The sequence below is a fragment of the Cryptomeria japonica genome, chromosome 6, assembly GCF_030272615.1.
Source record: "Cryptomeria japonica chromosome 6, Sugi_1.0, whole genome shotgun sequence".
Taxonomy (NCBI): domain Eukaryota; kingdom Viridiplantae; phylum Streptophyta; class Pinopsida; order Cupressales; family Cupressaceae; genus Cryptomeria; species Cryptomeria japonica.
The window spans coordinates 438,975,373-438,999,820 of NC_081410.1; the positions used below are offsets into that span (position 1 = coordinate 438,975,373).

At 33.4% G+C, this 24,448-nt stretch overlaps 1 protein-coding gene across 6 annotated transcripts; it reads left to right on the top strand.

Moving 5' to 3' along the window:
• Positions 1-432: 432 nt before the first annotated feature.
• Positions 433-7,057, top strand: LOC131037536 (axial regulator YABBY 5). Of its 6 annotated transcripts, XM_057969721.2 has the most exons (8): positions 748-2,186; positions 2,790-2,909; positions 3,763-3,889; positions 4,104-4,152; positions 4,262-4,337; positions 4,473-4,541; positions 6,051-6,103; positions 6,701-7,057. In XM_057969721.2, exons 1-7 carry the CDS (start codon positions 2,112-2,114, stop codon positions 6,069-6,071), a joined length of 537 nt encoding a protein of 178 aa, XP_057825704.2. In that variant the 5' UTR covers positions 748-2,111; the 3' UTR covers positions 6,072-6,103; positions 6,701-7,057. The 6 variants fall into 6 exon arrangements, with proteins under 6 accessions (XP_057825702.2, XP_057825704.2, XP_057825701.2 ...); XM_057969719.2 differs by lacking the exons at positions 748-2,186; positions 6,051-6,103 and adding an exon at positions 433-706; XM_057969718.2 differs by lacking the exon at positions 6,051-6,103 and having other exon boundaries at positions 3,766-3,889.
• Positions 7,058-24,448: the final 17,391 nt, after the last annotated feature.

Below are 24,448 nucleotides of genomic sequence, written 5' to 3' on the forward strand. Positions count from 1 at the left end.
AATAAAAACAACATGTAATCAATTATGAAATTGATGATCCATTGGACAATACAATGGAGAGTTCAATTTTCTTTTAAGTGAAAATCAAAGGGAACAAAAAAACATAAAGTTATATATCCTAGAATACAATAAAAACAACATGTAATCAATTATGAAATTGATGATCCATTGGACAATACAATGGAGAGTTCAATTTCCTTTTAAGTGAAAATCAAAGGGATGAAATCATGTCGTCTTAAAGGCAAATGTTGGGAAAATAGGTTTGTTACCAGTGTACTCAAGGATGACTAAGGTTTGAACAAGATGCTTTGAGGGCCTGTCTTTTTCATATGTATATGCAGGTTCTGCTCTACTTCCTTTATAAAACTTAGAAGATAAAAAGAGAAGAAGATGATTCCTGCCAATAACTGAGATCTAAATATGCTTAACGTAAGAATTTGATAGAGAAAATTCAGGGAGAAAATGATGGTTTTGGGCCAACAATGGAATACTCTCCTGATTAATTTAGGAAGATAAAAGGAGAAGAAGATGATTGCTGGCCAATGGCAGAGATCTAAATATGCTTAACGCAAGAATTTGATACAAAGAAATCAGGGAGAAAATGATGAATTTGGGCCAATATGCTTAACGCAGAGTCATGGATAGATGGAATTTGATGATGATGGTCGTCCAAATGAGATTTGCCCCCACACGATCCGCTTGGAATGTAAGCTAATATGCTTCATGGCCGGATTTTCAAGTTTGTGGTGAATCTCTTTGACTTCCTACGAGACTGACTTCCTTTCTTTTGTTGATTGAATAACGAATAACTGACTGCCAGGAACTTTGGTGAGATACAGAAGAATATTTGGAAGATAACACGGAGCTTTCTTCTGAATCACAAATTCCACACTTGACGGTGGAATACCACCTCCCTGGAATTTGAGTGAAGGCGATCGCGCTGCCCACTTGGAGGGATTTAAACGACAGAACCTTCGACGATCTGTGGGAGGATCGAGAATAATGGGCAGGGGTAGTGTAGTGTAGTGTATTTTGATCGATGAGAACCTTTGACGGGAAGTATTCCGTCAAGAATTCTTGGGTCGGGTCGGGTATCTTGGGCGTCTTGTAGTTTCATTAAGACGTGGGATCCCACCGGCGACAGTAACATCGTGGAGAGACGAATCCCCATAGCCGAAAGAAGCCCTGAACCACTTGTCATTGAGCTGGTACACTCATTTTTTTCGAAACCAGTGGAGCAAGTGTGTAGCAGCTGTCTAATCACAAGCGCAAGGACAAACGTCCTCTTCTGTAAGGACTTTGTAAGGCCATGTTTTATCCACTGTGTGCACATTAAAGGAATCCGGAAGTAACCGCCCTCCAGAAAGACGGTCAAGACAGAGATTTGCACTTTATTCGGCGGGTAAAGGCAAGAACCCGCCGCCTTTCGCAGAAATTACTAATCCTGGTAGTTTTGGGTTTTAACAAAAAATTGTTATGGCTATGCCGGCCGTGCCAGGCACGCTTATTTAAAAGCGATTATGGGTAATTAATGGAATGTAGGCTGTTCTGATGAATGATTATTCTAAACGGGTTTGTTGTGGGTATGTATATCCTTGGGAAAGCCGCTCTGGTAGCGCTCACACACACAGATAGCCACACGTACAGCGCAGGCTGGGCCATGGCCGTAACATTTGGGGGCATTCCTAATTTTTCGAATCTCCTCCGTTCTACCGCGTCCCTCAGGCCCTAGAAATGCATATAGGCCCCCCACTCTCTGTGCAGGTAGGCGCGAATCCATTCCATCATATCCAACCACTGTTCCTGTTCCTCTATCATCATCATCATCATCATTGTCATTCACATCATCCCATGGGCATTCATAGGTTGATTCTGTGCTTTATTCCCTCCGGAGTAGTTTTTAACCCCACAGATCTTCAGCTTTGAGGCACCCATTACCCGCTTTCCACTCTTGAAGCTTCCTCCTCTTTCCTTGCTTTCCGGACGCCTTAATTGCCACAGAGTCGAGGCCGGGCGGCTTTTCTGTGGTGGGATCTGGAGACAGCAGCCGGATTTCCTTGAAAATACTTCTCACCCCCCTCTCACCAAGTTTTTCGCTCCTCGCTTTCAGCATGTCTGGCGGATTCGATATGGGGTCGGAACAATTGTGCTACGTTCACTGCAACTACTGTAACACTGTCCTCGCGGTAAAGTATTTAACAATTATTGTTATTGTTGCTTGTAGCCTCCTCCGTCTCTGTGGTCTTGTAAGATGTGACTGTAAATTTTGTGTGTGTTCCATAAATATTGACCCACTTTCCTTTTCCTTCTCTCTTTAAAGTTATCTCTATACGTGTAGACTTGTTGCTAGAAAGTGACCTGTAAAGGTGAATTGAAACCGACTCTCTTTGAAAGGATCTCCTCAAGTTTTTTCCGAAAATGTCGTTGTAACGTGAAGCGAAATCTTGCTTGCAAAGTTAGTGTCCATTTTGAGGTTAAACGTTTAATCTCCATTTTGAGGCTAAACGTTAAATACTGACTGCTAAGCAATGTAAAATGGAAGGCACTGTGCGACGTCCCTTACGAGGTTTGGTTTATTGTTGAGATTTCGTCACGCGTCTCGTGATTCCCGCGGAATATATCAAATCCCCGTGAAAATATATGAAAATATGGGCTTCTTTTACTGTTCTATTGACGTTTCGCTGTAACTTCAATGGGTTGCAAGATTGTTTGCCCTTATAAACCTGTTTTCTAGTTTTTAAGTGTACGTTATTTTAAGAGAAAGGATCTGAAAGTGATGTGCTTTCCAGGTGAGCGTTCCTTGCAGCAGCTTGTTCAAGGTTGTGACAGTAAGATGTGGTAATTGCACCAACCTTCTGTCAGTAAACATGGCAACGTTGCTTCAGTCGCTACCACAGCAGTCAGCGCAGGTACCTTTGTCTCTTACTTCGAATATTTACATCCTTTCTCTTTCCTTCACAGAGAATAGCGGATTTCTTCTTTCTGGTAAAAATGGAGCAGATCCTGCAACTTTATTACTGAGAACGTATGGATTTAGTAATATTTGTGAGATGCTTCCATCGCAGGTCCAGCAAAGGTCAAGAACTAGTTAAAATGCTTGTGAATTTCTGAAATGTTCAATAATGTCAATTTGTAGTAGTCATAGTCGAATCTAATATTACATGAACGCTATAATAGTGGTTAAGAGCTATCGTCTGAGTTTGTACTACGCTTCCTGGGTTACCAGTTGCAGCAAACTTGTATAAGCAGTCAGTCAGTCCACATTACTTTCATTATAATTCTAGTATTAGGGATATTATGTTTAAAACCGTGTTTCTTGCATCTGTAATAACAAATTTTAGTTTGAAAGTGCACCGAGAATGAGATTAAATGCTTAGAAGAGAATCGCTGGAAGTAGGAATCTTGGACCAGTTACCACCTGAATTGGCTGTGAATAAATACCATACAACTGCATTTCAAACACTGCAAAATATTCTTGCTTCATAAATAGTCTTTACGCTTGTTTAAAGGAGTCTTCGAATCTGAAATCTAAATTGGCTGTGAATAAATACCATACAACTGCATTTCAAACACTGCAAAATATTCTTGCTTCATAAATAGTCTTTACGCTCGTTTAAAGGAGTCTTCGAATCTGAAATCTAAATTGACTGGCGAACATTTTCCTTTTTCCTTTTTACAACTGCACTATATTCCCTATGTTATTCTGATATTGACATTAATTTTGAGGAATCCTCATTGTGCGATTGTGATGAATGCCAACAGCAGAACCAGAATATTAGCGCATATGAACAGAACAGAGATTCTGCGTCTTCTTCGATCACTACATGTAACGAGGGAGGTATGATGTCTTATTCAGAAAGCGAGGAAAGCAGAACTTCCTCCTATAGACGTTAGTCCTCCGTCCATGGCAAATTAGAATCTTTACTGATAAAGAATAGGATAATGTGCTCCATTGCCTTGAATTTTGAAATTTTCGTTTGAATTGACCGGCTATGGAGAATTTTTAAGATGTTAAGTCTTGAATCTTCCATTATAGAAAGAAGAAAGTGAATTGAGGGTAAATTATGGCACTTCGTTATTAATGTGCTTATATTTTGTTGCAGAACCGGAGAAAAAGCAGCGCGTTCCATCTGCTTACAATCGTTTCATAAAGTAAGAATAATCTGTAATCTCATAGAGAACAGTTGCAAATCTTGTTGACTGTGCCGTTAAAAGCATTTTAAGATTATTTTGTTACTGAAGTCTACCTTTTGCGATGCAGAGACGAAATTCAGAGGATCAAAACTGCTACTCCAGATATAAGTCACAGGGATGCTTTCAGCAGAGCTGCCAAAAACGTAAGATATTATTACAACAATCCGAATGTTTTCAAAGGGTTGATTTGTTTATGCATTACCTTTATAACCAATTGAGACCTTTTAAGGCCATGGAAGATTTATCATATTTTAAATCTTGTATGAATTGATTTTCAGTGGGCTCATTTTCCAACCATTCATTACGGGTCGATGATGGATAACCGCAAGCAATCTAAAGTTTCAGAGGTAATATACAGAAATAGTTCTCATCATCCATCAATTTTATATATAAATAAGTTTGTTTTCTACTACACAAAGTGGTTATTATTCAATTTCTCTCCATAAGCGGACACATATGGTCATACCTGTCCATGTAATTTCTTTGTAATTTGACATTTGAAGTTCAGGCATTGAATTCTAAGAATTATAATAGATTAACTGTGTTTAAAGAAAAGTGAATCTTAGATATCAATTAAGAAATAATTTTTTACAGAAAGGATATCAAAAATGTAATTTAAGATTTTGAGTGACAAATTATTCTTGTTAGAAGAAGCAATAAATTTATTGAAGTTTTTGAATGAAAGCTGTGATTTTTGAAGATGGATGCAGAAAATACATACAATGAATCTGGAAATACTCTTAAATTTATGTCAGGAGAAGCAACAAACCTATTAAAGCTTCTGAATAAAAGTTCTGTTGGAACTTGGATCACAAATGTGATCAGAAATGTCCACTAAAAAATATACAGAATTGAATTTAGAGGCACTCTACCCTAAATTAATGTGAAGGAAAGCAATAAACATATTAAACTGCTATTTTTAAACATAGATAACTGTGATCAGAACTATTCATACAGAAATATAAACTAATACACTGTAGAAAGCTCATCGTTGAAAAGATTAAGTCTACCAAAATGGTTGAAAATATTTGGAGACATTTATTGTACACCTCTATTAAGAGCGCAGATTTTTATCCTTACCAGTAAGACTGAAACAGCAATTTTTCTTTGAATATATCTCCTGAACTTAATAGTGTCACTGAAATCGGTATAATTGTAAGGAAAACAACTTAAATGCATCGCCACCCATTGAGCTTTGCAGTATGTTGAAACAATTACTTCATGCTAGTATTACTATTTGATTCAGAAGAAAAAAATTAATGTATTAGTCTTTGTTGGATCTTCTTTAGAGGCAACTGTAGCAAAATGATCGATCTTACTTTCTTAAAACACTAGCTAAGCTTACGAAAATAAAAGTAACTTGTTTGTTTGTGCATTGGGCATATATGGCCTTGCTACGCAGTGTTGTATAAAGGCAATCCTTATTCTGTACAGAATGTATTCCATTGAATTGTTTTAATGTGTCCTATACCTGATTGTTCTATTTCTGCTACTCAATTGGTATTCAGCTTTTGACATCCCCTAAACTTAGGTCACTTGATTGGATAGCAGACATGAATGTGAATAATCCTGTAGGAGATGAATTTCTATCCCATCAAATTGTCTTATAATCAAAACTTAGCGTTTTGTGATTTTTTTTTTATTGAAATTGTGTAGATTAATTACTGCTTTTGTTTTCGTTTTTCTTTATTTGTTTGGTTTCACTGAACTTGAACCTAGAATAAACTTTGCAGCACAACTTTTTCCATATGCACAAGTTTTGTAAGCCACCCGTAAGCTACTTTTTATTCGAAAGTCATGTTACAGTGTGACTAACATTCTCCATTTTCCTGTTCATTCTGGTTTACATGAAGCAGTCCAACTCACAGAATAACTGAAGACCCGCAAGATTCATGGAGCCTACCGTATAGTAAGTTCAATCAAAATTAGCCCAAGTTGACAAGTATTGCCAATTATTTTGCATCATGTAAATGATGAACTATATACAGAATGGCCATTGATACCTACCTTTGAACGTTCGAAATGAAATTAACTATTAAAATGTTTTCAATTAATATCAAGTCCTTGCAAAGAAAAATGAATTAGAATCCTTTGTATGACAGGCTTTTCTTCTAGGAAGGAATATAATTGTTTAGGTCAAAATGAGCATTATGAGTTAACCAAACATTAAACTACTGTTTGGGAATGGTGGCAGACAATTTTATTGTGGAATCCCTGGATTGTTATGCCTATGGCCATTTTTTTATCACTCCAACTACTGAGAAGTCAAAGAGATAAAACTGTAACTACAATAAAATATCTGTTTTTCTTCCTTTGGATCGCTGCGATCGTGAAAGACGGCGTTTTTCATTCACAACATTCACGCTATTTTTAACGTCGCTTCATTAACTTTTCAAGATTTTTTGTTTCAAAATTCTCTTACTTCTACATCAAGTATTTGTTCCTTTAGGATCTTTTGCTTTTATTATGCTCAATCTTAATTAATATATGGAATTTTACTGTGCAGGAGGATGTTCTAAACGCAGAAGCTATCTGCAAGTGATTGATTCATGTTTTCCAGATTTCTCTTCTCGCTGTCGTTTCCAAGCTTTCTTAGACATGTTGCTGTATAACTTAGATTAATTGTTGTGGCATTGGAGCTCAGAGATTCAAAGTTCTGTTTGCTTCCTTCCCCTTATTGGTTGTGATTATCCATCAAGCTAGATGAAATTTTCAGTTGGAATTTGAAACCAAGAAAAACAGAAACCAGGCGCTGTTATGCATATTCACTATTACTGCAAAATCTATAGGCAGGATTGTGGCACAAGGCAGTAATGAATATGAATGAAAGTTCCAAAAAAAACAATTCACCATTCTCAAGTCATTTGTGTTCCTGTACCATTGACCATGGACTACTTTTTAATATTGTGTACTTATATATATAAGTATATATATAATATAGAGTTATTTATATTGCATGGATGTTTTTACTTGTCAACTGCACAATCTTAAATACATGGAAAATGTGTAATCAAACTGAATCCATGTCTTATCTCTAAAGTTTCAAGAGCTTTTGATCTGATAAGACAAACTGTAGTTTGTTTCCAAATATTTTTCACATTAATCCTATTTATTTTTCATATTATTCTCTTTGTGTCTTTATGTGGCCTGATCAGATACACAATTACTTTATAAATCTAGCAGTTCTACTTGGCATTTGAGATGTGTCACACCAGCATCACTTATGTTAAAAATTTTATTCTATTGCAGTTTAAAAGAGGCTACCTTATTGTTGCAGCAATTTTTTATGGCTAGAATCTTTAGGATGCTTTGAGAAAGTTGGGTGACAGTAATGATAAAGTTGGGTGACAGTAATGTAATATTATCATGTGATTTTATGGTTTTTGTAATAAAATTTGTTGTTTGCTTACATATCTGTAATTTTTTAATGTTTATATAAGATTGTATCTTGCATATATTTTGAGATGTGATTTTTTAGATCTACTTTTTTAAATATATGATATTGAATATTTTTCATGAAATAATATAATTAATACTTATTTATTAAAAGAATTAAAAAATGTCTTTGGACAAAACATTTCATTGGTGAAGCCCTTGCTGGGTCATTGTGCTCGCAGACCAAAAACACATAATTTGACACAATTTTAAGACACTTTCTATTTAGTAAAAAATGTTAATTATTGCACACAATTTTTGAGACCCACCTTATTAAAATATGAGATATAATATTTCTTTATAAAATAATATAATTAATATTTATTTATAAAACAACAATATTTTTTAATAAATATATATGATAAATAATTATATTTATATTTAAATTAAATTGTATGTGAAAAATTGTCCATTTTAAGACTATCTAGTTTCTTAACTCAAATTTATAATAAATTTAAAAATTATAAATATATTAGTATAGATATCTTAAATACATCCCTCCAAAAATTACTTAAATGCAAATCTTGATTTATTTATTTATTTATTTAAGATTAATCTTATTTAGCTTCAATTCTTTTTAAAGATGATTTTATTTTAGTTCTTATGTATAAAATATAATTAATAACTACATAAAGATAGATTATTAAATTTAATAAATTTATGTTAGTTAAATTATTTTATTTAATAATCACAAATTGACCTATATTGCATTAATTAGATTTATAAATGAATAGTACTAAATAGGGTAATTAAATGAGAATATTAGGTGTTTGTGTTAGGATCAATGATGCATAAATATCATTGTTGTTAGGTAGAATCTACTTTCTATAGTAAAGAAAATGAGTAGCTTTAGTTTGACAGATGTGTCATAGTCTAGGTAGTCTCAAAGTTCCATGCGCTTTAATCTCAAGAGCTTTCTCAATTCACATGGATTCCTTTGGATGAAGGAAACTAAATTTTACCATGTAGAGGTGATATGGCTAAGTTTTGTTTTGATAAATATAATTTTCTTTACCTTGCTACTTCATTGAATGTGGTCAATGTGGTGTTTACAAGCATTTTTAGGATGTTGTCAACTTAACATGGAACATGTTATCCTAGGTTAATTTTGTTATCTATTCGGTTTAACGAAAAGGAATGATATTGAAAAAAATATGGATAAGTCTACAAGTAGTTTATATGTAGATGAAGTGGATTTGATTCTTTGTCCTTTTAGAAAATTCAATTATGCATCTTTTTTATATGTTTTGACCTTTACCTATAAATTTAGGAATCTTATTATGTGTTGTTCTATAAGCATTCAATTACATAACTGTTTAAGAGTTTTGAGAGAATTATGTGTAATCTTAAGAAATTTGAAAACACTCTCTATTCAATAAAATATTAATTATTATATATAATTTTTGATGGCTAGGATGTTTAGGATGGTTAAAGAAAGATGGATGCATAGGGGCTTCACTAGCTAGGAAATATTATATCATGTGCATTCATATTGGGTGGTTTAATATCTAAAAAAATGAGCTCAATATATTGCCTATCTGGTGGAAATAGGGGGGTTTTTAATTTAGGCTATGAAAAAATGCAATTATATGTTAAAAATAGGGGGTTTTTAATTCAGGCTGTGTATTGGGAGGGGGTGACAAAAAGGAGTTTAGGGCAATATTTTTTGAAAATAAGGGTTTTTTTTTTAAAGTATGCCATGAATGCACGTGATATAACCCAGGTTCACTAAGTGAAGCCCTCGTCGCTGGATGATAGCAATGTAATAGTATCATTTGATTTTATGGTTTTTATAATATAATTTATTGTTTGTGTATATATTTATATTTTTTTATGTTTATATATAAGGTTATATCTTGCATAGACTTTGGGGTGTGAATTTTTGAACCCACCTTTTTTTTTATTAGTGAGTGAGTCTTTTTTATTAATATCAATATATAAATAGTACATAATCTTTTGAGGGAGGTAAAAAAGTCTAAAAATCTACTTTATCAGTCAATAAAAAAAAATCCCCATTGACCTATGCCAAAAAAACACCCCCATCCATCTAGCATTTTCCCATTTTGCCACCCCTTGATTACAAGCTAATCACACACAAAATATTTACATCTGGAAATAGTATAGATGTAAGCTATAGAGGATATAAAACTGCAGTGTAATTGTCAATCAAAAATTCAATCAACAATGACAATTTTCGTTCCTTTGGCACCCAGAGATACCCTATAACCGTTAAATGTCTGAGGAGAACTTGCACCATGATGATCAACTGGCTGGAATACAATCCAAAGTGTTCTCCCTAAGCTCTTCTTGGAGCCTCTTGGTTTCCTCACATGCATCACAGCGTTCAAGATGTAATTGTAAGGGAAGAGCGTTCTCCATATGGTCCTCATTTCTCTAGCTTCCACCCAAATTTCCATGCATCTAATGCCTTCAAATATTCCTTCACCCCCATCATGCCAATATATGCAAAGGCCTTCGACCTCCTTAGTGTAGTTTGCACTCCAAATAAGGAAGGGGTAAAGAGGGGGAATAAATTCACTCACCTTTAACCACACACCTCACAGACAGACAAAACCTTTCCCTTCACATGCCATGGCCATTAGACTCTAAAAACCCCCACACCACTCCTCTATGAGGTATCTATCAAGAAACCATTTCACTGTATTCATCACCTCCAACTCAAAACACCAAGCAATGAACATTGAAGCCAGATCTGCATTGCATTTATATTTGAACTAGGCCTTCAAGTATTCATCGTTGAATATGATCTTGACGTAGGTCAAGAAGTTTGTTTCTTCAAATTTGAAGATATTGGAAAGCATTTCATCTGAGATATGCCCCCAGAATGCCACCATGGGCTTCGATGCCATCAACAAAAAAATTGCCTCTATACTGCTAAGGTGGCATAACAACTCACTCTATGAATACTCTCAAACTTCACAAGGAAACAATGTCAAGGTGAGGCATATAATATTCTTAAAGACATCATTCGATCAAGCGTACACTCCATTGCCGAAGATAATAATGACTCATAGCTTGAAATTAGCATTCCAACTCAACCAAGATAAAAAATCCAACTGGTCAATATGTCATAAAGGAGCCTGTCATTTCGAGGAAAGAAAATTCAAATGCGGCCACCCATATTACCTTACAATTTGACAATTTCGGACGACATCAGTGAAAAATGCTGCCATCCCACACAAACCATTGCGTCCACTAGGAACTCTCTATTGGCAATATGCTGGATTTGATTAAGTGTTGTCATTGATGTCAACATTGCATCCCAGTTGGATATGGTTCTGCAATCTCGGTTGGACCTATCTCGATTTGTCTGGGTGTTTATCTTGGTTTTGGCTTCGATTCTGATCCAGTATGATCAGATCCTTGGATGCGGTTTTGGATGCTTATTATGGATGGTTATATGCTTTCCATATTTTGTTGGTTCATGTTTTGGTGCTCCAGTAGCTATCACTTATGTTCCCAATTGGTATTTCCCGGTACCAGTTAGCTTTACCGATAAGTGATATTTGATGTTTTGATCAGACGATTCTGGTCTGGCTAATGGAATCAGTTTCTATCATGTTGAAGGTGCTTCTTGATCATATTTTGAGTGTTTGGTGACTTTGCACTGGCTGGCATGCTGTTATGGTGGTCCTATTTGGATCTGGTTAGACTTTTTGTGTTACCTCACTGAGGGTTTCTACTAGTTGGTGAAACGTGCTAGATTTTGGTCTTAATGGAATTTCCAATGGATATAATTATTTGGATATTTGAATTAGGTCAATTCTATGTAATGTAAATCATAATATTGGTCGGGTGATACCATGTAATGTATTTTTTGTTATTATGGTTTTTGGGATCAATGGTTATGTTTGCATTATCAAAGGAAGGTTTATGTGCGAACAAGTGATATATCATTCGGTAGAAGGTTTTTGGTATTGCTGGGTAGACATTTGTGCTTAACCATAATTGTATCAAGCATTAGGAGATGCTACTTTCACAGTTCAATCTTTTCAGATTGTAGTCTGATGTTTTGTAAGTCAGTGAGATTTCTCTTTTGTGATGAGCAGTGAGCTCTAAGCGGTTGGCCTGATTGCAAGTGCAATCCCCATTGTAATTATTTCACATACTGTTGCAGAAGTATTATCTGATTGTGGGTAGGGTTTCCCACCATGGTTTTTCCCTTTACTGGGTTTTCCACGTCAAAATATTGGTGTTGTGTGTACCGTGCTTTCATGTTTATCCTTCATTGTGTCGGTTTCTTTGTGCTCCAGTTTAAAGGTTTTGAGATGCAATTGTTCTGATTTTTGATAGTAAACTAATTCACCCCCCCTCTCAGTTTACTCTTGGTATCAGATCTGTCTAACACTCTCATACTGTGAGAGATAATATCGATATTTGCATGAAGTAAGAGCAAATCCAATTCGGTCCTGCATTAAAGATGTCTGTCTTGAGCATACAACCATTAAGAAGGAAAGAAGTGGTGAATATTCCTTAGCACCCATTCAAATTCAAAAAACCAACCATCACTTAAAGATGATTCCAAACTATGAAATAATAAATGTTCAATTTTTTGGTCATTTGGGCAAAATTGACACACACATGTTTTTCCTTCTTGTAGATCGAAAGCCTAGTTGGTGCATGCATCTACATCTTTGTTTCCTTCTTGTCGGATGTGAGCCACCTTAAATCTTTGAAAGGTAGCGAGGATGGTCTTAATGCTTTGAATTATATGGTTTATCTTCTAGAAATCTACCTTGCCCTTGAGGATAGTATGAATGATTATCTAGGAATTTTTGGCAATATGCTAGATTTGGTTAAGTGTTGTCATTGATGTCAACATTGTATCTCGATTGGATATGGTTTTTCTATCCTGGTTGGACCTATCCCAGTTAGACTTGGTGTTTGTCTTAGTTTTGGCTGTGATTATGATTCAGTATGATCATATCCTTGGATTCAGTTTTGGATGGTTATTTAGGATTGTTATATGCTTGTCATATTCTAGTGGTTCATGATTTGGTGCTCTAGAAGCTATCGCTTATGTTTCGGTTGATATTTCTTGGTACTGGTTAGCTTTACCGGTTGGAGTTACTTGATGATTTGGTTAAGTGATTTTGGTCTGGCTTATGGAAATGGTTTCTAACATGCTCAAGGTATTCTTGATCGTGATCTAATTGTTTGGTGGCTTCACATTGGTGGTCCTATTTGGATCCGATTGATTATTCTATGATATTGCACTAAGGTTTTCTACTGGTTGGTGAAATGTGTTGGAGATTGGTCTTAGCGTGATTTCCGATGGATGTAATTGTTTGGGAATTCAAATTAGGTCCATGCTATGCAATATGAACCATAATATTGGTCTGGTGATATCAAGTGATGTAATTTTTGTAATTACGGGTTTATGGGTTTAGGGTTTAGCTGACCTTATCATTAAGGTTGATGAATTGTATTTATAGGTGACTTATTCAAGTAATCTCGGTGTCAATGGCTATGTCTGCATTATCAAAGAAAGGTTTATGTCTGAACAATGATCTATCATTCAGTGGAAGGTTGTGAAAGATTTGGTGTTGCAGGGCAGACATCTATGCTTAACTAGAACTATATCAAGCATTAGAAGATGTTACTTCCATAGTTTATTCTTTTTGGATTGTAGTCCGATTTGTTTGTAAGTCAGTAAGACTTCCTTTTGTGATGAGTAGTGCACTCTAGGCGGTTGGCCTAATTGCAAGTGCAATCCCCATTGTAATTATTTCACATACTGCTACAAAAGTATTATCTGATTGTGTGTAGGGTTTCCCACCATGGTTTTTCCCTTTACTGGGTTTTCCACCTCAAAATATTGGTGTTGTGTGTACTGTGCTTTCATGCTTTATCTTTCATTGTGTTGGTTTCTAGCTCTGGTATAAAGTTTATAATCTCCATTAACTATTATACTTCTGAGAAAATTGATTTACCCTCCCTCTCAGTTTTCTTCCGATATCAGAATTGTCTAACAATTTGTATCAGAGTCTTGTCCTCTCTGTAGAAGCTTAACTACTTGAGGAGATCCAATGGCATCAACATCAAGATCTACATTTAATCCCTACCAAAGGAGAGTCCCAGATTCGATGGTATAAATTACAAAATATGGAAGGAGCAAATGAAAATTCATCTGAGATGTCTTGGAGCTAAAGTTTGGGAGATAGTGGAGAAAGGGTATATACCTCATGAACCTAATTCTAGAACACCAACACCTATTGATGAACATAAGAGAGCTGAAAATGATGTGAGAGTAAAAGAAGCATTGTTAAGTGCCCTATCTGATGAGAGGTTATTGATTGTCATAGAGTTGGAGAATGCAAAGCAGATCTGGTTGAAGCTTGAAACTTTTTATGAAGGTGACTAATCACTAAAGATTGCAAAACTTGAAGGTTTCCGGGTGAGATATGAAACTTTGAAGATGGAAGAAGATGAGAAGATAAGTTCTTTCATGGCTAGAGTGAATGAGATTGTCATGGGAATCAAATGTTGCAGTGGATCAGTTAATGAGGATGAGGTTATGTCAAAGATTCTAAGAGTTCTGCCTCCGACTTACAATATGAAGGCTCATGCAATTAATGAACTCTGGACAATGTCAAGTACCCCTGTTACTAGAGATACACTCTTGGGATATTGACTTCTTTTGAGCTTGAGGAACTTGGAGATCAGAGTGCTACTAAGACAGAAACCGCATTTAAAGCATCCGCCTCTGGTAAGTAGAAGATAGATTAGAAAGAGTTATATGCCAAAGATTTGGAAGACATTGAGAGAGAAGACAGAGAACTTGAAGAGTTGGAAGCCCTAATTGCTAGAAGAATCCCTAAAGGACCAATTGAAAGTAAGTATGAAGGAAAAGTACCTTTTAAATGTTTTTCATGCAATAAGATTGGTCATTTTGCTTCTAGATGTCCTGAAAGAGCTACTAGGAATCATGAAAGATTTATGAGGAATTATAAGCCTAATCCAGAATATCAGAGAAAACCTGATTTAGAAGGAATAAGGATAAATCATGTTACTATGTTGGTGATGATGATTTTGGTATTACTGATGATGATGAACTTGTAAGTGGATCTAGTAATGGAAGCTCCAGTAAAGATTGGGTCTTTATTGCTATCAAGGATGATTCTCCAGAACCTGTCACTGATACAACTCATACTAAGGAGAAGGCTTTAGCTGCTAAAATTGAAGAGAAGGATGAATGGGTTATAGATAGTGGTTGCTCACATTATATGACCGGTGACAAGAGGAAATTCTTAACTTTGCAAGAATTTGATGGTAGACTAGTCAGATTTGGAGACAACAAGGCATGCAGGATCAAAGGCAAAGGAAAAATATCCCTGGATGGTAAGACTAACACTAATAATGTTTATTATGTTGAAGGATTTAAGCATAATCTTTTGAGTGTAGGTCAGATAGTGGATAGAGGATTTAATTTGCAATTCAAAGATGGAAATTGCAAGATTATCAATAGATTTGGATTGGAGATTGCATCTGGAACTTAGACCAAAGGAAATATCTTTCATTTTAACTCTGGTGAGAAGACCTATTTGATTACTCAGATTGATGATAGTTGGTTATGGCATAAGAGGACGTGTCATGTAAATTTTGATTGCATAGTGAAGATCAGTTCAACACAAGTTGTCAGAGTTTTGCCCAAGATTGTTAAACCTCATAATTTGGTATGTAGAGAATGTCAAATGGGTAAGCAAGTTAGAACTTATTTCAGAAGCATACATGATAGATCAAATGAAATTCTTGATCTTATTCATATTGATCTGTGTGGACTGGCAAGGACTAAATTTTTTCAAGGGGATAGATACTTTATGTTGCTTATTGTTGATTATTCTAGAATGATGTGGGTTGCATTTTTGAGAGAAAAATCAGAAGCTCTTGAGAAATTCAAAATTTTCAAAGATATGGTTGACACAGAAACAGGATTGAAGATAAAATGTTTAAGATCAGATTAGTGAGTTTACATCTGATGAGTTCAACAACTTTTGTGAAAAGAATGGAATCCGAAGATAATTTTCTACACCTAGAACCCCACAACATAATGGAATAGTGGAAAGGGAGAACATAACTATCTTGGATGTTGCAAAGACAATTATGATGGGAGCCAAGTTACCTAATATCTAATAGAGAGAAGCTATCAATACTGTGATATACACTTTCAACATAATACACATAAAAGGTGATACCGATAAGACTCCTTATGAATTATGGTTTGGTCATACTCCTACTGTTAGATATTTCAAACATTTTGGAAGTAAATGCTATATTAGAAGAGATGATGCATTAGGGAAATTTGATGCTAAAAGTGCTAAAGGAATATTTTTGGGTTATTCTACTAAGAGCAAAGTATACAAATGTTATAACAAAAGATTGAATAGGATTATGGAAAGCATAAATGTCAAGGTGGATGAGAAAGGTATTAATCAGATCAGATCATATCACGATGGACTAGAAGATGAATTCATCATATCAGAACTAATAGTGCAAGAATCAGTTTAGAACATTGATCCAATTGCTTTAGTAACATTAGAAAATTCCACAGTGAATGTTGAAGAGCAGAAAGAATCAAAAAGTTAAGATAATCCTAATCCCCCTAGGTATGTGAAGCTAAATCATTCTGAAGATCAGATCATTGGAGATAAAAGGAAACCTGTAATGATAAGATGAAGGTTAGCTGTTGAAGAGGTATGTTTAATTTCTCAAATTGAACCGAAATCTTTTATTGAAGCAAGTAAAGATGAGAATTAGATGAAAGGAATGGAAGAAGAACTAAATCAGATAGAAAAGAATAAGACTTGGGAATTGGTTCCTAGGCCTAAAGATAAGAATGTTATTGGAACTAAATGGGTTTTCAGGAATAAATTAAATGAGGAAGGTCAAGTTGTGAGAAATAAAGCTAGATTGGTTTGCAAAGGTTATTCACAGGAAGGAGTTAATTATGATGAGACTTATGCTCCGGTTGCAAGAATTGAAGCGGTAAGACTGTTTCTTGCCTATGTTGCACACAAGAACTACAAGGTATATCGGATGGATGTCAAATGTGCTTTTTTGAATGGAGATCTTGAACAATAAGTCTACATTGAGCAGCTTGATGGATTTTATTTATCAGAAGACAAAGACATGGTTTGCAGATTGAAGAAAGCTTTATATGGATTGAAACAATCCCATAGAGCATGGTATGATAGATTAAATAAATATATTTCTTAGCTCGGTTTTAGAAAAGGTAATGTTGATAGTAACTTATATTATAAGATTGAGCATGATGACATTGTGATCATTGAAGTCTTTGTGGATAATATAATTTTTGGAGGAGAAGAAAGTTTATGCATGAAATTTTTTGATGATATGAAGAATGAATTTGAAATGTCTATGATTGGGGAGATGAAATTTTTCTTAGGTTTACAGATTACTCAGACTGATAAAGGTATTTTCATTTGTCAAACTAAGTATGTGAAGGAATTGCTTAAAAAATTCGGACTTGAAAATTCTAAACCTATCGGTACTCCTATGATAACCAATTGCAAATTTTCAAAGGATGATGAATCTCCTAGAGTGAATCCTAGTAGATACAAATCAATGATTGGTGGATTACTATACTTAACTCAGACTAGACCTGATATAATGAATGTTGTTTGTATTAATTCTAGATTTCAGTCAGATCCTAGAGGAACTCATGATATTGTTGTTAAAAAGATATTCAAATATTTGGCAGGTACAACAGATTATGGGTTACGGTATCCAAAGGATGATGATTTCAGACTATGTGCATATACAGACTGTGATTGGGCAGGAGATGTGGATGTCCGGAAGAGAACTATAGGTGGTGCATTCTTTCTTGGGAAAAAAATGGTTTCATGGAATAACAAGAAACAATCATGCACTTCATTATCTACTGTTGAAGTTGAATATTTAGCTGTTGCAACTAACTGTACTCATATTTTATGAATGAAACAAATGTTGAAGGATATAAGGGTAAGTTATGTTGAGCCTATTGTTATTCACTGTGATAATATTGTTGCTATTGATATGTCAAAGAATCTGGTATTTCATTCCAAATCAAAACACATTTCTATAAGGTATAATTTCTTGAAAGAAAAGGTTGAAGCAAAGGAAGTCAGATTGGTTTATGTGCCTACTAAGGAACAAATTGCAGATATTCTAACAAAACCATTTCCTAAAGATACTTTTGAATATCTTAGAGATCAATTAGGGGTCACCACCCCTCCGAAAGATACATAGAGATGCAGGGATGCATCAATCCGCTAAGCCTATCATACATATTTTCTGATCCAGGTTGATGAGATGATGTTGCTGCTCAAGGGGAGTAGTCTATTGTTCAGTTCAATATTTTTATTTGGCAGTACCCATCCTTTGTCATTGATGTCAAAGGGGGAGATGGTGTTCATGAGAAATTCAGTTAATTAAAGGGGGAGTTCTATTTCAGATCAATCTTTGGGAGATTGTTGGCATTCCTTGGCACTTGGATGATTTTCACATTCAGTGTTTCCATCAATGCCAAAGGGGGAGATTGTTGGAAATATGCTGGATTTGGTTAAGTGTTGTCATTGATGTCAACACTGTATCCCAATTGGATATGGTTCTGCTATCCTGGTTGGACATATCCCGGTTAGACTTGGTGTTTGTCTTAGTTTTGGCTTTGATTCTGATTCGGTATGATCAGATCCTTGGACTTAGTTTTGGATGGTTATTTAGAATGGTTATATGCTTTTCATATTCTATTGATTCATTATTTGGTACTTCGGAAGCTATCACTTATTTTCTCGGTTGATATTTCTTGGTACTGGTTAGCTTTACCGATTGGCGATACTTGATGATTTGGTTAAGTGATTTTGGTCCGGCTTATGGAAATGGTTTATAATGTGCTGAAGGTGTTCTTAATCTTTCTCTAATTGTTTGGTGGCTTTGCATTGGCTGGCATGCTAATTTGGTGGTCCTATTTGGATCCAATTGATTATTCTATGATATTGCATTAAGGGTTTCTACTGGTTGGTGAAACGTGTTGGAGATTGGTCTTAGTGTGATTTCCATCAGATGTAATTATTTGGGAATTCAAATTAGGTCCATGCTATGTAATATAAATCATAATATTGGTCTGGTGATATCATGTGATGCAATTTTTGTAGTTATTGGTTTATTGGTTTAGGGTTTAGCCGACCTTATCATTAAGGTTGATGAATTTTATTTATAGGTGACTTATTCAAGTAATCTCAGTGTCGATGGTTATGTCTGCATTATCAGAGAAAGGTTTATGTGTGAATAGTGATATATCATTCAGCAGAAGGTTGTGAAAGATTTGGTGTTGTGGGGAAGACATTTGTGCTTAACTAGAACTGTATCAAGAATTAGGAAATGCTACTTCCATAGTTCATTCTTTCTGGATTGTAGTCTGATGTGTTTGTAAGTTAGTGAGACTTCCTTTTCTAATGAGTAGTGCACTCTAGGCAGTTGGCCTGATTGCAAGTGCAATCCCCATTGTAATTATTTCACATACTGCTACAGAAGTATTATCTAATTGTGGGTAGGGTTTCCCACCGTGGTTTTTCCCTTTACCAGGTTTTCCATGTCAAATATTGGTGTTGTGTGTACTGTTCTTTCATTCTTTATCTTTCATTATGTTGGTTTCTTTGTGCTCCGATATAAAGTTTATAATCTACATTAACTGTTATACCTATGAGAAAACTGATTCACCCCCCCACCCTCTTAGTTTTCTCCTGTTATCAGAAATGTCTAACAAGAATCACCTTCAAGGTGAATATTTTCTACTCCTAATTTACCCACCAATTGGATTGCTAGGAGGGCGGCTTTGGCTTCTACCTCATTATTAGTATCGGCTCCTAAAGTTTGATAACATTTGGAAATAGTGCTTCCATGTAATCTCTTGCAATACATCCCTCACTTGAAGGGTCAGGATTACCATGCACAACACCATGAAAATTCATCTTTATCCACTATTGTTTCGATGGTAACCATGAGACTTTAATTTTCATAATTTGGGAAGGATTTGTTGGGATCCAAGAACACTGAGGGGGGGGGGGGGGGGGGGCGTGAATCAGTGTTATGCCAGAATGAACAGTTTTTAACTATGTAGACCATGCATATGTATATCGGTAAACAAATAAATATATAACAAGAAGCAAATAAACCATCCACATAAATGAACACCATAACACATAGAATTTATACATGGAAAACCTCAATGAGGAAAAACCACGATGGGATTTGTGACCCACAATATCAGCTCACTAGCCATATGAAAAGATATTACATATAATAGGGGCCTGCACTTCCAGGAAAGCATAGTGCCTAGAGCATACTGCTCATCACTAAAGAGCCTTAGTGACTACAAGCTTTTTGCCAAAGTAAATTACTAAAAATGAACTCAAGAATGCATCTACTATGCCAAATAGAGTTTTGGTTTTGGTGCTGCTCTATACTGGTTCATTAACTCTGAATTGCTACCGGTATCTCTTCTCCTCCAAGAATGCTTTCCAAGCTATCTAAAGATCATTGCAAGATATACTACTCGCATACAAAATGATCTCCATACATATATTTTGTATCATACAGTTCTGCTATATTCTCCTATATCCATACATTTGATATATCACTTCACTTACAAAAATAACCTAGCAGACTAACCTATATACCTATTACAAATTATATGCCTTATGTTGGCTTACAATACATTTACAAAATTTCTAGCCTTGATAGTATTAATTACAAAATGATTTAAGTAAATCCTCCTTGATGTCAGCTTCCAAAGAAGCATTGATGCTGGTGTCGGTGTCGGTGTCGGTGCTGGTGTAGCCCTGAATGCTCCAAAGCTGGTAACTGTTGGTATATGCTTCCTAGTGCCGATTTATGACTTCCATCATGTCTTGTTGCCATCAATGACAACAAAATGAATCCAATGAGTGTCAATTGCCAAAGGATTAACCCTTGAAATCCTATTAACAAGTTATTTTTGAACCCACCTTATTGAAATATGATGTATAATATTTCTTTATAATATAATTAACACTTATTTATTTAAAAAATTAAATTATTTTGAATAAATATAAATGGAAACAAATTTTCTAGATATTTAAATTAAATTATATGTCAAAAAATATTCATTATAAGAATACTAGATTCTTAATTTATTTTTCAATTAACTTAGAAATAATAAATATACTAAAATATATATCTTAAATACATCTATCCAAACAATACTTAAAAATAAATCTTGTGTTATTTTATTTATTTAAAATTAATTTTATTTTAGTTCAAATATTTCTAAAATATTTTATTTAATTAACATTTTTTAATTTACATTATTTTTATTTTAAGATTTTATTTATTTATTAAGAATAATTCAATCATTTATTTTTTTATTTTTTTAAATATATATCGGTTATATTTTATCTCTTATGTATAAAATATAATTACTAGCTATAAGAGAATTAATTAATAAATTTTATAAATTTCAGTTAGTTAAATTATTGTATTTAATAATTACATATTGACCTATATTATATTAGTTGGATTCATAAATGAATAATAATAAAAATGGTAAATAAAGTAGAGGATAAGGTGTATGTGTTTAGGAAAGTAGAGGAAATGCCTGTCTTTACTTTGATAGATGTTTCATAGTCTAAGTATTCTCAAGAGTTCTACATGCTTCAATCTTAAGACCTTTCTCAATCTATATAGATTTAATTGGATGTATGAAACTAAAGTGTACCATATAGAGGTGATATGGCTAATTTTTTATTCAATAAATCTATTTTCCTTACCCTTGCCACTTGTTGAATGTGGTCAAGGTGGTATTTACAAGAAATTTTATGATGTTTTCAACTTAATATGCAACATGTTGTCTTTGGTCAATTTTATTTTCTATTTGGGTTAACGACAGTGAATAATATTGACAATAATATGCATAAGTGTGTAAGTAGCTTATATGTAGATGAAGTAGATTTAATTCTTTATCCCTTTAGAAAATTAAAGTGCTCTCAAATGATTCTATTTAAATATTTTCTTTATCTCTTATTGTAGAATATGAATAAATGGAACCATGAATATCTTTAAATACCAAGAGATAACATGTTGAATAAATGCATACCAAATCAAGTCATGGTAGCTATAATGTAATCATGGTAGGATGATCTTTCTAAGATTGTCTAATAATGCAAATTTAACATTAAAATAATATAATACATGAAAAGAAATAACTAAAACAAAATAATGATGTGAACATGGATTATAATTAATCAAAATCTCATCGGTATATTTTTCTACTATGGACGAGTGATCCCATAATATTGTGTCTCACTTTTGGCCTAAGTAGGTTGTTTCAAAATTTATTTATTTTTTACATTTCAAATTTGTGTCGATTATAGAAAATAAGAAGTCAAAAATTTAAGGATGATGTTAAACTAATGAAGTTTGTGGCATTTATTATTTAGAATGAAGATATAATTTTGAAAAGATTTAAAAAATATTATTTCTCTTATTTTAAGTTTTATGTCTTAATCAATTTTTATTTGTTATATTATTTTTATTAAGTGACATTTATTCTATAAAAAAAATAAAAACTAAAATATTATTTCTCTTATTTTAAGTTTTATGTCTTAATCATTAAAAATAAAAACTAAAAAAATTCTTGGAGTTAGATCATAACTTCAATATCTAGTACATGAATATATATGGTATTTCTTATGATATTTATTTATAATTAATTTTTAAATCAATACTAACATTTTTTTAAAATCCATATCATTCTACAAGATATTTTACTAGCACACATATCAACATTATATTGTTATTTTCAATTGAAATAAGGACATCAATGCCAAATGTAGTATGCTTGTTTATCATTTAAAACATTATTTGTTAGTGTTCCTTGTGTTTTTTAATAGAAGTAATTACTTTCTCATAACAAACCTACATTTATTATAAAATAAACATATAATTTTAAAAACATAATACATATCGTAAGTTTTAAAAATCTAATACTATGAGATAGATACTTACAAAATGACATTACTAGATCACTTAATTTGGTCCCCCCAAAATTATGTGAAGTAACATTACCTTTTTGTCAAAATTTTGGTAGGTATGGAGGATGTTTTATTGAAGGCAATATGTAAGCCTATAGGCTATCAAATAAAAAAATATTTAGTGCTAATTTATTTAACTACCTCACAATAAGCATTATTAAATGGAACCCCTCTAGATTTAAATAATTATTTTTTCTAAAAAATGTAGGAAAAAAACATCGTATTTTAAAAGTGAGATACACTATATGGGATCAAACAATCAAACACCCGCAACATATTAGACATTAATCTCAAGTTAACATATAAAAAATACACTTTAACATGAGTGGTTCAAACTATGGGCTTCATCAAACTAGTTATATGATTTTGTAGGCTTTGTGATACCCTAGTGGACATTACTTGGTTCTTGGATATTTCCATAATCCTTCATTAGCTATTTATAAATGAACAAGACATCCTTTATAGTTCTTTGATGTAGAGGACTCTTGGATTGGTTAGGATAAGAAAAATAATTCCAAAATTATGGTTGAAAACAAATATTACCATCTCAAATAACTACTTATTACCACAAATCTTACATATTAATGCATAATATATGAACAACCTTAATTTGAGCTTTAATTCCAATAATTCAAAGTATCAATTAATATGAATGAACACATAAACATGTGTGCATTTTGATTTTATGATGTTTTGGATAAAATTGTAATGATTCTTATGAACTACAACACCATAAGAAGATTTTGACATATTTTTTGAGCTTTTTTGAATACTATATCAAGATATTCTATTGAGGTACACCAAAATGATAGAAAAGTAGTTTAATGAAATAAATAAATGAACCTTATTAAAATGAAATATTTTCAACTGATGTAAGATTTCTTATAGGCCTAGGATATTCCTATATTGAATATCCCAAGTAATTAGTTTTTCATCATGATGCTATAAAATAAGGGTTGAGTGGTAGAACTAGTCTTTAGGTTGGTAAAAAAACCACATCCACCATCAACACGTTTTTTTTCTTTAATAAATTAATGTATTCCTTTGACCTCTATCCATCATGAAGAGAGGAATTAGCAAACACTCCACCTTCTATCATATCTTTTTTGTTGTTGGTATTTATTATTTGCTTTAGAAGGTTGTTTTATTTTATCTTCCATTTCACCCAATTGTAACTCAATATCATTCACAAACAAGTAATATTCGTTATGTATAGCTCTCAACTCGCATTTCATCAAATTCATGCTATTTTTTATGGGTTTAAAAAATATCCCTATTTTCTCACTCTTCTTGCCTATGTTCTTCCACTTTCTCCTTTCATAATTTCATGTTCTCAATTTCCTTAAAATTTTCACTATATAATTCTCAAGGAATCATTCACAACTATTTCTACTTATTAAAACTTATCAAAACTTAATACAAGTTCTTTGTATTCTCCTTATCTAGAATGATAACCATCTCCTCAAGTTCTTTCTTAGGAAATGTTTCCATCTTTTTAATTCTAATGCTTGAAACTTTATTAATAATCCAATACCACATCTTGTCAAATTTTCTTCAACATATTTACTAACTTTATATTTCTTTCGTTCATTGTTAGCATCACCATAACATCTATTGCATCGACCTTCCTTTCCTACTCTCCAAATCTTCTCATCAATTATACTAATTTTATTAAATTACAACTCCATATGTAAGGTCTTCACTATCTATCTAATTTAAATATTACTTAT

Bases quoted from the DNA above. Each gene is read 5' to 3' on its own strand.
- LOC131037536 (XM_057969717.2), top strand. From the start codon at position 2,112: ATGTCTGGCGGATTCGATATGGGGTCGGAACAATTGTGCTACGTTCAC. The intron at 2,187-2,789 runs GTAAAGTATTTA...TGTGCTTTCCAG, and splicing joins ACTGTAACACTGTCCTCGCG to GTGAGCGTTCCTTGCAGCAG. The intron at 4,153-4,261 runs GTAAGAATAATC...TTTGCGATGCAG, and splicing joins GCTTACAATCGTTTCATAAA to AGACGAAATTCAGAGGATCA.